The 15,627-nt window shown below is 49.5% G+C and overlaps 2 protein-coding genes and 2 non-coding genes across 7 annotated transcripts; all 4 read left to right on the top strand.

Annotated features, from left to right (window-relative positions):
• Nucleotides 1-197: 197 nt before the first annotated feature.
• On the top strand, nt 198-4,214 carry ankrd54 (ankyrin repeat domain 54). The gene is made up of 8 exons (XM_007910276.2): nt 198-761; nt 1,050-1,097; nt 1,679-1,777; nt 2,437-2,508; nt 2,793-2,840; nt 3,056-3,180; nt 3,378-3,485; nt 3,596-4,214. Exons 1-8 carry the CDS (start codon nt 473-475, stop codon nt 3,668-3,670), a joined length of 864 nt encoding a protein of 287 aa, XP_007908467.1. The 5' UTR covers nt 198-472; the 3' UTR covers nt 3,671-4,214.
• Nucleotides 4,215-4,989: 775 nt separating this feature from the next.
• Nucleotides 4,990-5,062, top strand: trnar-ccu. The gene has a single exon. It is a non-coding gene; the product is annotated as a tRNA-Arg (tRNA).
• Nucleotides 5,063-5,297: 235 nt separating this feature from the next.
• trnar-ccu lies at nt 5,298-5,370 on the top strand. The gene has a single exon. It is a non-coding gene; the product is annotated as a tRNA-Arg (tRNA).
• Nucleotides 5,371-5,752: 382 nt separating this feature from the next.
• On the top strand, nt 5,753-15,027 carry hmgxb4a (HMG box domain containing 4a). Of its 4 annotated transcripts, XM_042345096.1 has the most exons (12): nt 5,753-5,847; nt 7,599-7,756; nt 7,894-8,042; nt 8,322-8,406; nt 9,026-9,960; nt 10,556-10,643; nt 11,091-11,155; nt 11,378-11,507; nt 12,062-12,136; nt 12,678-12,871; nt 13,653-13,775; nt 14,555-15,027. In XM_042345096.1, the coding sequence occupies exons 2-12, from the start codon at nt 7,723-7,725 to the stop codon at nt 14,597-14,599; spliced, it is 1,923 nt and encodes a 640-aa protein (XP_042201030.1). In that variant the 5' UTR covers nt 5,753-5,847; nt 7,599-7,722; the 3' UTR covers nt 14,600-15,027. The 4 variants fall into 4 exon arrangements, with proteins under 4 accessions (XP_042201030.1, XP_042201027.1, XP_042201028.1 ...); XM_042345093.1 differs by having other exon boundaries at nt 13,653-15,027; XM_042345094.1 differs by lacking the exon at nt 5,753-5,847 and adding an exon at nt 5,992-6,092 and having other exon boundaries at nt 13,653-15,027.
• Nucleotides 15,028-15,627: the final 600 nt, after the last annotated feature.

Raw genomic sequence — 15,627 nt, 5'->3', positions numbered from 1 at the left:
GTTCCGCAGGACAGAGTCCCCGCCCCCAACCTCACGTCATAATCCCCCTCATACCCCTCCCCCCCACACACACACCAAGCCCCCCCACCCATTGTGTGTGTGGGGGGAGGGGCAGTGTGTGGGGGGAGGGGCTGTGTGGGGGGAGGGGCTGTGTGTGTGGGGGGAGGGGCTATGTGGGGGGGAGGGGCTGTGTGTGGGGGGAGGGGCTGTGTGGGGGGAGGGCTCATTGGGTGGGAATGAGGTCATCGGTGTCTGGAGTTCCTATTGGTTGTCACCGCCGTCAGTCAGTCACTGGGCGGTTGTGACCGGAAGAGGAAAGAGACACAAACAGAGAGACACTGAGGGACACACAGACTGTGACACTGACTGACAGAGTACAGCAACAACACCACCACAACACCATAAGGTTAGACACAGAGAGACGGAGACGTTGAGGACAGTGGAGAGACAGTGACGGAGAAGCGGAGGTGCAATGAGTTGCGCCGTTTCTGATGAAGACAATACCTCAGACAAATGCTCAGAAGGAGAGTTCGTGGTCTCGGAGCAGAAGTCGCCGTCGCGGTGCAGTGGCCTCAGGATGCAGTGGGGCTTCAGTGGAGGGGATCACAGCGACGCGCTCAGTTACTTGCACTTCATGTGGCAGAAACACGACGGCTGCGGCTCGCGGAGGGACGAGCTGACCGGCAAAATGGGCGTCAGCCGTCTGAAACGCCACGTGAAGCTTCACCGCAGGGTTTGTCCGTTGGGCAAAGAGGTTCACGGTGAGAGTCCGCGCACATCCTCGCCCTCACCTTCCAATCCACGAACGGCCTCCATCAACTCTCCCGATTCATTGTTCCTCTGTCTTTGCGCCACATTCACTGCAAAGTTTCCCGAGACAGTGTATATATATATATATACACCGCCGGGTTTCGCCCACAAAATATGCAATTAATTCATGTTACATTATATTCTGTGAAGAGCTTTGAGACGTCTTGAAGATGTGATAAGGCGCTGAATCAAATGCCGGGATTATTGCTGTTAATCTGAAATCTCTCTTTCTCCTGCAGTTCAGAAGCGTTTACGCGAAGCTGCCAATGCGAACGAGGTGGACATCGGTAGGTTTGGGGGCATTTCTAGTGGGTAAAGTACTGACCGATAGAAATCAGAAGGTCCCACATCCTCACAGCGGTTGTGTCTGATTTGGCTGATCATAGTCAGGTCAGCGGTAAAGCCTTGTGGTCAGGGGAAGGGAAGAAAATTGGAACGACAAGAAATATCAGAGTTGGAGTCAGTGGAGTTGTTAACAACAGAGTTCCTTCAATAAGGAGCTGTTGGTAACTTCATTGACTTCCACAAACTCTGCACTGTTGAGCGCTCTTGAGAAGCTGCTCTGCACAAAGGGCGTTAAATAAACTCAATTGTTGAAATTCCAGCACCATGAGACGTCCTCCCAATGTGAAAGGAGAGCAAATGTTAATTTTGCTGTCGTTGATGTACATCAGGTCAGAGCGGAGTTCATGCAGATTGACCAGAAGGACATCCGGTCACCAACCGGTGACCCTTATTAGAGGAATTTAATACCGAAATACTATTAATTAGAGCCATTGTCTCCTTGTTGGCCCCATTGTCTGCGTGGTTGGTGTCAGTGTTGTGGGGAGTGTAAACCCTCTTGCCATGGTGTTGGGATGTTTTTCAGTAACACAGATCCTGGAAGACGGCATCGATCCCTGTGCTGCGGACGACAAGGGCAGAACCGCACTTCATTTTGCTTCCTGCAACGGAAACGATTCAATCGGTGAGTACATTGCAGTCGCTCTCCTTACTGCCAACCCGCTCCACATTCCAGTACGTTCCAAAACTGCAGCCTGTGCTCTCTCTCCCACACACTTCACACTCCCATTTTCCTCCTCCTCATCATCATCATCAGGCTTCACTGGCTCCCAGGACTTTAAGACCCTTCCCCTTAATTTCTTTCCGTGACCTCGCTCCTCCCAATCTTCTGCCTGATGCTGCTCACTTCCCACTCAGTCTATCCCACCATCAGTGGCCAAGCTTTCAGCCGCTGTGCCTCTGCTGTCTGTAATTCTTTTTCAAAAATGTTTCATTTTGCTCTCTCTCCCTCTTTTTCCCTTCCTTCTAAATAAATAAATATTTTGATCTCCGTAAAGACCCCACTGTTATTCCCTTGTTCTGTCTCCTCTCGAGGAGGTTCTAAAGTCAAATGGAGACCAGGTGCTGCCCAGCGAGAGGGGAAAACACCATGAAATGGGATTCAAAGTCTTTGACCCGACGTTCATCAGTGCTCTCAAATTTCCCTACTTTCCTCTGTGTGTGACAGTATTGTCGTTGTGAAGTGCTTTGAAACATCTCTTCTAAGTGAAGAGCTCTTTATAAGTGCAAGTTTGTTGTTGTTTAATTGCTGTTATTATAGTGATGTTCGATGTCCTGTTACAGTGCAACTGTTACTGGATCACGGAGCTGACCCCAACCAGCGGGATGGCCTGGGAAACACACCTCTCCACCTTGGTACTGCGTTTCTCTTACTATTGATGATCATGTGGTTACAGACTAAACACAATGGCTGTAAATATCACTCACACAATCAGGGGCGAATGGGATGATTACTGGAGGGGAGAAAAGCACTGAAGGGAATGGGGAAAGAAAAGGGCAATGAGATTTGTTAGATAGCATCAGCGGAGGAGCGAGCACCAGCACAGACACAATGGCATGAGGGACCCTGGTGTTGTGACACATTTATTATTATAATAATAATTATTATTATTGACTGTGATTCTGTGTCTGATTGCCAGCTGCCTGTACCAACCACGTGTCTGTGATCACCAGGCTGTTAAGGGGAGGTAAGTTTGGATTTTATTCTATTAATTACTGCCCTTTGTGGTGGGAGGTTCACAAACCAGCTTCATCTCTGGGGGCGTGAGGGGGGTGGGGGTTGTGGGGCCTGAGGGGTCAGGACCTGGGAGTGGGGACCGGAGCAGGTGGGGCCCGGGAAGGGCAGGGCCTGAGGAGCTAAGGTTGTGCCCAGGATAAGCGAAGCTTCTGATGTTGCCTTTAGGGGCCCGAGTGGATGCCCTGGACCGAGCCGGCAGGACCCCACTCCACCTGGCCAAGTCTAAGCTGAACATCTTACAGGAAGGACATTCCCGCAGCCTGGAAGCCCTGAGGGCAGAGGTCAAACAGGTGAGTTGTGAGGCGAGTGACGGGGTTTCCCTTCCCTCTGCGGCAGGGATTCTCCCATCGGGGCTGGGGAATAGGAAGGAGACACAAAAGAATAGTTTCAGAAATGCCAAAGCAAGGACATGGATTGGGAGGTGAGTGTGGGGCAGGTTTGCCTGTTACAGCAGTTATTAAGTTGCAAATCACTCGCTGTGTTACAGATAATCCAGATGCTCCGTGAGTACCTGGACAGACTGGGGCAGCACCAGGAGACTGAACAACTGGACGACCTGTGCACCAAGCTTCAGATGACCAGCACAAAAGAGCAGGTAAGGCAGGAAAAACACGACCACACCAGACCATCTATCCCTGCCCTCCACAGCATTCTCTGGCTGACCCTGCTTTCCTCTCACTTTCCCCTTTTGATGTCCTCCTTCAGGTGGACGAAGTGGCTGATCTGCTGTCGAGCTTCACCAGCTTCAGCCTACAGATGCATGAACTCGGGAAGAGGTAGCCGGTGCCCGGCAGAGCCTCGGCAGCCACTGACTGAAGCGGATGTGAACAGACTGTATTGTGAAAACGCTGAAGAAATGATTGTCTCTGTGATTCTGATGGACGTTTGTCTCTTTGTCAATCTTCGGGGCGAAGGAGGAGGAATATCAGAATTATTATTTTTTAATGAAATTCAGCCACAGGCTGATAAACACGTGACCTGTTCATTTCATTAATGCTATAATGTGTAACAGCCTTAATTTAACCCAGAGCCTTTGTGGCCACAACCGCAGGACCGTTCTTAAAGCCGCCTTTCCATTTGCCTTCACTAGTTTCCATTGGTTATTTTAAAAATTAAAATATTAAAGTGTTCAGATTGTAAAATTGTGGCTTGTATTTGTGGTTTCAGAACTGACGGCTTTCTGTCCAACCCACGTGCTTTCTGATTGTCCGTGTCGCATGCACTTGCCATTGTAATCTTTGCTCAGATGAATGTATATCTTGTCGTGGAATGGTGACGGTTTTCTGTGTAAAGTACCAAAGTATAATAAATAAAATACAAATGACTTTGCTGTCGTGGCCAAGAGCAGCAAACTCAGCACTTTCCTGCACCTCAGTGATGGTATAAGGTGACACTTCCAGAAGAGATGGAGGAACAGGAGGAGGCCATTCAGCCCCTCGAGCCTGTTCTGCATTCTATTAGCGGCTGATCTATACCTCGGCAAAATGACGGATGGTGGGACAGAGGAGGGAGGAACCAGCCTGAGGAGGGGAGATGTTTGTCAAGTCGGGATCGAGGGATCCGGGACAACGGTGGGTAATTGGACCTGAGGTTCAGATCAACTCTGGTCTTATAGAATGGCAGAACAGGCTCGAGGGGCTGAATGGCCTCCTCCTGTTCCTATCTGCGGAGTCCAGTAGCTCAGTGGTTAGAGCAGTCGCCTCACGAGCGAGAGACTGGGGTTCGATCCCCGGCCGCTCGGGGCGACCCCTCGGGTGGGTTTCCCGATCGGACAAACAGCCAAAAAATAATAATAATTTGGTGACTTCATTTGTGGGGCCATCACTGTCCCAATCGGCCGCCGCGTTTCCCCCACAAAACACAGTCACTACACCCTCGGTCTATAACAGTCACTACACCTTCAGTCTATAACACACAGTCACTACTCCCTCAGTCTATAACACAGTCACTACACCCTCAGTCTGTGCTGGGAAGCACTGTGAGACGGTCGGGATGACGTGTGGCTATTGCTGACTGAGGGCCTGAGGACGGGATTCAATCCCTCGGGAAGTGTAGGGAATGCGGACCATCCCGACCCGGTCTCCCGCTGCAGCCGCGCAGCCCCAGTGGCCTAATGGATAAGGCACTGGCCTCCTAAGCCAGGGATTGTGGGTTCGAGTCCCATCTGGGGTGGGGTCCGTTTTACGGAACTTTTAGGCAATAAATACATTTAAAAAAACTTTAATTAATGGTTTATAAAAGCGGTGAATTCTTTGGGCGGTTCGCGGGACAGTTGGCGTTTCATTTCAGATGTAAATATATCAATATAAACCCGGACCGGAGCGTGAGCGTCTCCCGCTGATGACGTGGCGACGCGATGACGCAGGAACTGTATAAGTGTCGCACCTCGAGCGGCTGCAAGTGAACAGCCCCAGTGGCCTAATGGATAAGGCACTGGCCTCCTAAGCCAGGGATTGTGGGTTCGAGTCCCATCTGGGGTGGGCCTCCCTTTTAATTGTCAAATAATAACACGAGTACAGGGATTAAAATAGTCCATTCCCTCCACTTTAATATTAAAGTATTATTATAGTATATTATTGTACTGTAGTGATTATATTATTATAGTATATTATGTACTATTATAGCATATTGTATGATTATATTATTATATTAGTATAGTATATTATATATTATTACTATAGTATATTATTATGTTAGTACAGTATATTACAGTATATTATTATCTGTTTACAGTATTATTATATGACAACATATTATTACTATCTGTTTATATTATAATATATTATTACAGTGTATTACAGTACAGTGTTATTATGTTTATAGTGTTATTATCTGTTTGTATTATTTCTGTCTGGGATTATGGACGGAGCCGCTGCCGATCGGTCGCTCGGTGCTCGGCTGCTCAGGGCTACAGACAACATGGCGGCGGCGGCGGGAGGCGGCGGCGGCGCTTCACGGTGAGACCGCGGCTCTCGGCACCGACACCGAGCGGCGGCTCCCGGCGGCTCCCGGCGGCCTGGGCCCCACAGACACCGCCTCCCGCGGGGATCACCGGGGCCGCTCGGGCCTACAGGAGCCGCCAAAGCCTCGGTGTTTCCCGAACGGCACAGCCCCGGGGGCAGAAAGGGCGGGAAACGGGATTTAGGGTTAAGTTAAAGTCCGATTCGGGGCCTCAGAGAGTCAGAGGATCATCATAACTGTGGTCAGTCTCGCCCCCCCCTAACCCCCCCCCCCCTAACCCCCCACACAGACCCCACACACACACACCCACACACACAGACCCCACACACACACACAGACCCCCCCCCACACAGACCCCCCACTGTCCCCCCCCATACACACCCACACACAGACACCCTCCAACACTCCCCCCAACCCCCCCCCACCCACACACAGACCCCCCCCACACACACACATAACCACACACACGCCCACACACAGAGCCCCCCCCAACACCCCTATACACACACACAGACCCCACAGAAACACCCGCCACCCACACACAGAACCCCCCCATCACTCCCCCACCCCCACACACACCCACATACAGATCCCCCCCAACACCCCCCACCACCACACACACAGACTGCCCCAACACCCCCCACCACCACACACACAGACTGCCCCAACACCCCCTCCCACCCACACACAGATCCCCCCAACACCCCCCCACACAAAGACCCCCCCACATCACCCCCCATCACACACACACATAGACCCCCCCAACACCCCCTCCCACCCACACACAGATCCCCCCAACACCCACACACAGACCCCCCCAACACACAGAGATCCCCCCAACACCCCCCCATCCACACACAGACCCCCACAGATTCCTCCCCACCCACACACAACCCCACCCACACACAGACCCCCCCCCCAACCCAACACCCACCTCACCCGCACACAGACCCGTCCCCCAACACAACCTGAAGATGGGGAAGGAAGGACAAGATGGAGGGATTAAGGGAGATCTGGAATTTCAAGGCCTCACAGACCCCACCCCTCACACACACACACACACACACAGACGCTAAAGTGCGGCCACCGATGGAGCACGAGGGACAAAGCAGGATTTGCATTTGAGAATTGAAATGTCTGGAGTTGCTTCGTTTGCTGTTTGTTTTCAGTTGAACCTCAGCCAAAGCCAACGTAAATGCAATTTGTTGTGTCTGGAAACCCATCACCGTTGTGCTTCACAATCTCTCTAAACCAGACTGAGAGTTCCACACGAACGTCATCCGCATTTTCAAAATCTCCCCGTGATTGGAATGGAGTGCTCTCCTTGGAGGGATGCATCCTGCCACCTAATTCTGGAAAGTATTTTGCACAGGTTGACAAGAGCCAAGGCTTAGGGGGAGTCCAAAGTGTGCATTGGGGTAACCGCTATCGCAAGCTTTCCCGCTGCCTGTCCAACTTGGACCACTCTACCCAATAGGGCTTTGGCTGCAGGGTTAACGAGCTGAGGTGTAGGATTTCCTGCCCCAGTGACTGGTCGGCCCTTCCAAGTCCTGCCAATGAGCCAGGCCGAGCTGGGCTGTCATCAGCAGTGAATGCCCTGAAGTACTACGGACCCACCTGGCTCAGACACTGGACGAGAGGCGTCTTGTCCCGTGAGTGCCTGCTGAGAGTTTTGTGACCTGTCAGCATCCCTATGGAGGGGGATAACACGGTAACAATAGGATTGATTTCTCTCTCTGTGCTGCAGGATTATATACAGATGAATCTAGAACTGGCTGAAGATCCGGGTTTTTCCCAATGTTTACACTGTTGGATTGCTCTGAACTATCTGATCATTGGAGTCCACGGCATTTTAAATTTAGCTTCCAGTCATGGCTTATGATGACGCCCTCAAGAAAAAAGAAGGTAATTTATTCCGATGTCCAAACGCGGGCACGAGCAGGTTAACGGATTATAAAGTCTGGGGGGAGAGAGTGTTTGTGGTCGGTTGAGAGGGAAGGTCTCCAGACGTCATTGGGAATTGAGGAGATTTGTCGTTGCAGATTGTCTAGTGGGTGAGATCGGCATCGAAGAGGTGGGCTTGGCAGCAGGCAGGAGCCAACGTGAGAAGAAGCGCTCCTACAAGGATTTCCTGAGAGAAGAAGAGGAGATCGACGCCGAGGTGCGAAAGTCAGTGAAAAAGAAGACGAAGGTGAGGATTTCTCCCCATTTATTATCAATGTTTATTCCTGCGTTGCTGACATCCCTGTGCAGTGTGATAGAGACAAGCGTACCCCACTCGATCCATTCCAATATGAACAGCAACAACAAATTACATTTGTACAATGCCTTTAACATCGGAAGGATGTCCCAAGGCATTGGTAGTATCTGTTTAGCACAGAGTTACTGGGGGAATGTAACTGAGTGTGTGTCGGTGCTTGTGTTTTGCACCTTCTATGGGCTAAATTACAATTTCCTCTTTGACTTTAAGGAGACTGAAGATTTCTTGTCGGGAGCTGATTCTCACAAGAAAAAAAAGAAACTACATTTAACTGGAGATGATATCTTCTGTAGAGGTACTTACATATTGCTCCTTACCTGACTTCTATTTGTTGTGTTCACTTTCCCCTCTATATGTTTCTCAGTCCAGCACCATTTCACTCTCACTTTTAATGCTGTGTGTCAACCTCTTGCCTCTGACTCAGAAGGTTGTGAGTTCAAGTTCCCGTGTCAGAGCTTTGAATTCAATCCAGTGCAGTGCTAGAGAGCACTGATTGTTCAAGACGCCGTCCTTCGGATGAAGGACTAAGCTACAAGTGGAATCCTTTAGCTCAGGGGTTAGAGAGCTCGTCGACTGGGTTTGATTCCCGGTCAGGGGGAAATGTTGGGCAAGTTTGCTTACACCACGCACCTCTTTACCCAACAGGAAGTAGGAACCCGGTTGTTAGGCGATTGGCAGATTGCTTTTCCAGGGGTAATGGTCCTTTAAAAAAAATGTTGTTCATTCAATCGACGACTGTTCGTGGGACACTGGTGTGTGGAATTGGCTGCTGCGTTTCACCCACAAATTATACAGTCAATTCACTTACCTGTGAATTGCTTTGAGACATCTCGAAGAATTGATAAGGCATTGTATCAAATTCGAGGATTATTATTATTGTAAAAAGATGATTTTTCCTTTCACTAATTGTGCAGAGCTGTCACCAATGGAGCCTGTGAGGAAGAAGAAGAGAAGTGAGAGTCACCACTCGGACACAGCCATGGGGCTCCTGAAGGCTATCACCTCCCCAGCACTGAGCAAGTCCTCCAAAAAGACTGAGAAATCTTCGTTCTCTCCCTTTAGCTCGTCCTCGCACACGGCTTTCCCCACAGATAGCAGGAAGGAGCACAGGAAGAGGTCCGGGGGAGCAGACAGTGAGGATGCCGGGCAAGAGGGAGAGGGTCACAAAGCCAAAAAGCTGAAGCCGCTGTTTCTGAACACAGAGGGAGGGAGTGCGAGGGACGGTGAGGGCCTGAGAGTGAAGCTGCTTCTGTCACCCAAGGACAAGTCCAGCACCGACGACGAGGCCTTCAGCTTCGCTGCCACCTCCAGTCTGAAGAAACCGTCCAAGAAAGCTTCACGGGAGGAGCAGGGAACATTCCCCAAGGCCCAGAGCGTCAAGAAGAAGCACAGAGCCGAGGCCCGGGTCAGCGAGAGCTTCGAGTCCGAGGCTTCCTTCTACTCTGAGGTGCACGGTAGTGGCCTGGCCGAGTATCAGTTCTCGGGGCTGGAGACGCTGGACAGCGCCTCGTCCTCGGGGGCCGAGCTGGAGGCCGGGGAGCTGGTCATCGACGACTCGTATCGCGAGATCAAGAAAAAGAAGAAAGCAAAAAAGAGCAAGAAGAAGAAAGACAAAGACAGAGAGAAACACAAAGACAAGAAACATTCCAAGTCCAAGAGAGGCTCCGGCTTGTCCCCGGGAGAGGTGAAGCCCAGCGTCGTGACCTTCCCTCCTCTCCAGCCCACAGTGGTCACTCCCTACACTATTCCCACACCTCCCCCGCCCATATTCCATACCGACAGCCACAGTGAAAAAAAGAAGAAAAAGGAAGAAAAGGAAAAAGAGAAGTTTGACCCGAAACCCGAAAAGGTAATTTGGGAATAATTGGGTCAGAGGAAGTTGTAGCCCAGATTTGCCATTGACACTATCTCATGTTACACATTTCCCACTTGAGCCCTGACCAAAGTGAGCTCAGACATCACCCCGCAGCACAGATATCAGCCAGCAGGGGGCGCCACGCAGTCACTGGTACCAACCAGCAGGGGGCGCCACGCAGTCACTGGTACCAACCAGCAGGGGGCGCCACGCAGTCACTGGTACCAACCAGCAGGGGGCGCTGCACTGTCACAGGTGCCGTTTTCAGGTGGATGAGAAACAATAATACAGCGCCTTATCACGTCTTCGAGACGTCTCAAACGCTTCTCAGGATACACTGTAAAGTGAATTGACTGACTAGTTACAATGGGTCATCGATTATTGCTAAAGAGGTTTATTAATGGGAGTTTTTCAAGAAGTTGAATATTGGAAAGAGATGTGTCCAAAATGTAAATATTAGTAAGCGAAACTCACCTGGAGAGAACGTTTGTGTAGTTATGTGTAGGTCCTGTCACGGCTGGTTCCGGGCTGGAGAAAGTGTCCTGGTTGAAGTTATTCTGTAACGGTTATTATTGCATTTCTTTTACAGAAAAAGAAAATAATGACGGCCTATCAGGTCTTCTGCAAAGAATACAGAGTTAACATCATTGCTGAACACCCGGCAATAGGCAAGAAAGGTAGTTGCCTTGTTTTACATCCAAATATGTTGATGAAGGGGGTTTTATTGAAACAGACAGAACTGAACAGCAGAGACCCTGTGGTCCAGTGGCTAATTAAAGCTAAATCAAACAATTTTCCCAAATTGTGCATGAGTGTGAATTTTAATACAATACAAAATTACATTTGCAAAGCGCCTTTCACGTCAGGAGGATGACCCAAGGCGCTGAACAGTCAGGGATTAGGACCTGAGCACGGGGGGGGGGGGGGGGAGAGGAGCGTGGGGATCTGGGAGGGTGGGGGTAGGAAGGTGGCCAAAGGCACGGTCGAAGAAGAGGGTCGTAAGGCGTGCCTTGAAGGAGGCGAGGGAAGTTTCAGACCTAATGTGTTGGTCTTTAGGTTAATACAATGAGGCATTTCCAGCCCCTGAAAAGTGCCACTAAAATGTTGGTGAATTGTTTGGACAGATTTCGGGGAATTGAGCAAAAAACTGGCCGAGGTGTGGAAACAGCTTCCTGAGAAGGAAAAGCTGGTAAGTGCCGTCTCATCCAATCAGAAGCAAATTGTTCTGCCTTTGTGCTATTTTCAGCCATCCTCGTTGACCATGTCTCACCCCAAACCCCATTCACACCCCTACCCCACCCCCAACCACACTCAACCCTCCTCCCTAACCCCACCCAACCTTCCAACCCCCAGCTCGGGGCAAACCCTAAAGTGTCTATTGGAGAATAAGCTGTGTTTGTGTTGACCCCAGGCCTGGAAGCAGAAGTGTCTTTACCTGCAGCACAAACAGAACAAAGCCGAGGCCACAACCATCAAACGGAAACTAACAGACCCCTCGGACACGGCAATTACAAAATCAACCAAATCCACCAAACCCAAAGGTACTTCATCATCCCCGGCCAAGCAGCTCCTCCCTGTCTCTCCACTTTGGTTTTTACCTGGTGTTTTTCCCCTAAAATATATTTATTCCTAACCATCTCCAGCCCTGTCTGTCTCCAGTCCTTCCCACATTCCTCACTCCATGTGTCCCACTGCCATGGCCAGTTTTCCCCCTGGAATTCATTCCCCAAATCCCTTCACTTTGAATCTTCTGCAAAAACCTCTTCAAACCTTTTTGTGCTTATTCTTGGCTAACACCAAAGAACGTTATTGTTATTCTAACAGCATTAAATGGCCACCTTTAAATCTCCACCCTCTTTCTTCCTGTTCCTCCCATCATCTCTGAAACGCATCGAGATGTTTTGTCCCACGTGAACACTGATGTTTCCTATTATAGCCCCTGGAAACATAGGCCAGTTTCAGCCCATGCAAACGCACAGCTGGCATTGGGCCCTGGGACCTTCCTGTCGCTGACCCATCCATGGTGTTTGGTACCCAGGGATCAGCAGGATGTCTTGTGCTGTGATGGAGCTTGTTCCCTTGTTCTCTCCCTCAGGTCTCCAGCGACGACACATCTCCTCTCAGTTCAGGAGGAGGACAATCTCGGGCGGCTTCCTGGTTGACACTGAAGGTTACGCATCATTATTTCATCTAAAAGATCATTTCTTGGACGCCTCTGTTTGCTACCGTCTATGTTTTGATGATTACTGTTTGTGCTGTGTTCAGACTGTGAGCCATCCTCATTGACCGTGTGCGCAATTTCACCCACAAAATATACAGTCACTACACTTTACAGTATATTCTGTGAAGCGCTTTGAAGGGTCTAGAAGACGTGATAAGGCGCTGTATCAAATGTAAGGATTATTATTTATTATTATTACACAAAATGGTCGCAATTGAAAGTGATTTTGCTAGAAGGCAGTGAGTGGTCAGAAACTTGTAGGTTCAGGCCCCGGGCTGTCACTGCAGGTCGGAGATATTGTTCTTTGGTCCTGCCTTCAGGTGGATGCGACGACGACAACTTACATTTATCCAGCGGCCTTCATGCGGAGCAGCGTCTCGGAGCCAGAGACGCGGGGACACTATCCGAGAAGGGAAAGTAGTTTGACCCGAAGTTCTGACCATCGATGTCTCAGTGAATCCCTTGTTGATTTGTACCTTCGCTGTTGCAGGCAGCCACCACTCGTCCCCGTCGGGAATCACGTCTCCTCACAGGAAATCCTCCCATTCGAGCGGGTCAGGGGCGGCCGCTCACTCTGTCTCCCCCATTAAAATGCCCGAGGCCGAGCCCATCGATGCAGCTGCTCACCTTCAGCTCCTGGGAGAATCGCTGAGTCTCATCGGGCACCGACTGCAGGAGACTGAGGTGAGCGTTAGGGGAGAGAGAGAGAGAGAGAGCTTCCCCCAGTGGCCGAGTGGGTGATTGCACTGCGCTGTGCTGCACTGTTAGGGACAGATTCCACAGTATTAATGACTTGATAAAGATTGAGTTGAAGCAGGAACAACAACAACAACAATTTGCATTTACACAGCGCTCTGCGTGCCACATCTCCCGATCGCTTGACAGTGGCGGAGTCTGACCCCGAGCCAGGGGAGAGGGAGGGGGGAGATGACCATAAGCACCATCAAAAAGGAAGGTCTTTAGGTGAGGTTTGAAAGGCAGAGGTAAGGGGCAAGGCGGAGGGCTTGAGGGAGAGAGTTCCAGAACTTCGGGGCGTTGTGGCTGAAAGCGGAGGAGATGGAACTCCATCCCGCAGACTCTGGGCCTCGCCCCCTCTCTTGCTTCCTTCAAGACCCATCTCAAGACTCTCCTCTTCGCTTTTGATCACCCTCTTTCTCACTCCACGATCCCAGCCCTTAGCTCAAGTCTGAAATACTGATTGTCCAGCGCCCCGGGATGTCCTCCGGACATGAGGGGCGCTAAGCAAATGTATTTTGTTGTGCTGCTGTTTTAATGCGGTGCCATGACTCCCTGGTCAGGTAACTGTTGGAGGATCATTGATGTGAGACAGAGTTCAGGTACCAACATTGAGTCGCAATCGTTCTCGACCCATTGACCAACATGTCGTGAAAACTGACGTGCATTTTACATTTTGTTATAAACCCCAAACGGCTATGATTAAATCTTGTTTTCCTTTTCCTGCTAGGGGATGGTGGCGGTTTCCGGCAGTCTGTCGGTGCTGCTGGATTCGATAATCTGTGCCCTGGGTCCTCTGGCCTGTCTCACTGCCCAGGTCCATCACCTCAACGGCTGCTCAAAAGATGTTCTGGTACATTTCTCACACATACGAATAACACTGAGCACCGACTGCTCAGCCCGGTTCAGAGGGTAACAGTCTGGGCTCAGGTTTGAGGTTGACAGTCTTTAGGACAATAAGTTAAGATTATTAAAAGAATTACCATCAGGTTGTCACACCAAGGGAAGGAGAAGTGTTTGATGTGGAATATCTGATTGAAAAATATCTTTTACAACAGAATAGTAACAGTTTTTAAAGGGGAAATTAGACAAACATTTGGAAAAACACTTATTAAGGGGTACAATACATGGAAAGGACAGGAAAGTGGATGTGAAAGAGAGTTATTGCAGAAACTCTTAAGCCATCTGTGCTGTGATTCTGTAAGTAACAGACACGTGCGGCTGGAAAGAGGATGCGAAGCGTGTTTAGTGTAGCTTTTATTAGCGATGGAGACCAGTTATTTAAGTGAAATAACCTCACAGTTTTGAGTGAATCTGAACCAAACCATGAGATTGGAAACCTCTTCAAACACACTGGTGTCATTGGCTGATCACAATAACTGACCTCAATGTTCCTGGGCTGCAGAGAGGGAAAGATTGGGTGGTGATCCTGCTCCTGATCACTGGACAGTGTCCCCCTCTCCCCACCCCCGCTAGAAGATGCAATCATGTGGACAGAGATTGCAGACGGTATTATCCGGCTTGACTGGCTGGTTGGTTGGCTGGCTGACTGATGTACGTCACTCCACAGGTACGTAGACTGTTTGAAGTTGTTGCTGTGTTTTTTCTTACGGTGTCTTCTTCATTGACCAGGCAAACACTTTGGATAACATTGCTTACATCATGCCGGGGCTTTGACCGAGGGCTGACGCCGAGAACCTGAACATATTGTATATAAAGACTGTTCACTGTAGAAGAGGAACATTTGTGTCGTTTTACTTTTCCTTCAGTGTCTCCTGATCATCGTTGATAGTCCAACAGGTCCAGTGTGTAACAATGGACACAGGGTGAGCATTCAAATTGTGGGTTTGCTGCAATGTGGGAGCAAGCAGCTTTTACCTATTTGTTCCCTTTCCCTTCTCTCCGTTCTCTCCTTTCCTGAATTTTGGGGAATCTGGGGTGTGATTTCACTGGACGGAAGGAGGAGTAAGAGCGGCTAAAATATAATCCTGTCTGATTTTTTTGATCTTTTATAAAAAGTGCTTCCTAGTCTTGTTGAGTTGCACAGTGTTTACTGTAGTTTTTACTGTAGAATTATTATAAAATGAAACCCTTTTTTGTACCTGTATCTGTCTCTGCCTTATTATTCTATTAATATATGTGCTGTTGCCTTCATAAACCTCCTGCTAGAAATCTCCTCCCTCCCCTGCTACAGATATACTTCCTCACATCTGCCCTTAATGATCCCTCACTGAACCTGTGGCCTCTTATATAATAAATAATAATCCTTGCATTTGATATAGCGCTTTTCACGTCGGGAGGACGTCCCAAAGCGCTTCACAGAACACACTGTAAAGTGAATTGACTGTATATTTGTGGGCGAACGCGGCAGCCAATTGCGCACAGCAATGTCCCACAAACAGTCGTAGATTGAAAATGACCAATTTATTATTGTTTTGGTTTTGGAGGGACTATTATTAGGCGCTGTGTGGAGTAAGGAAACTTGCCCAAGGTTTCGCCCTCTGCCTGGAATTGAACTCAGGTCTCTCACTTGCAAAGCGAGTGCTCTAACCACTGAGCTACAGGACTCTTGTCTTGCTTGTTTGGGGAACCTCTAAATCATTGTTCTGGATTTACTTCACACTTTGTAAACATTTTGCACAGATCTATGACGTTTCTTCGGGGATACCCCTTTTGTAGCTGAAGAGACGCTGCATATTTGTCAT

This window comes from Callorhinchus milii, unplaced genomic scaffold, assembly GCF_018977255.1.
Source record: "Callorhinchus milii isolate IMCB2004 unplaced genomic scaffold, IMCB_Cmil_1.0 Scaffold31, whole genome shotgun sequence".
Classification (NCBI taxonomy): Eukaryota; Metazoa; Chordata; class Chondrichthyes; order Chimaeriformes; family Callorhinchidae; genus Callorhinchus; species Callorhinchus milii.
Note: the sequence above shows the minus strand (reverse complement) of the source record. Positions and strands in the feature narration are given on the sequence as shown.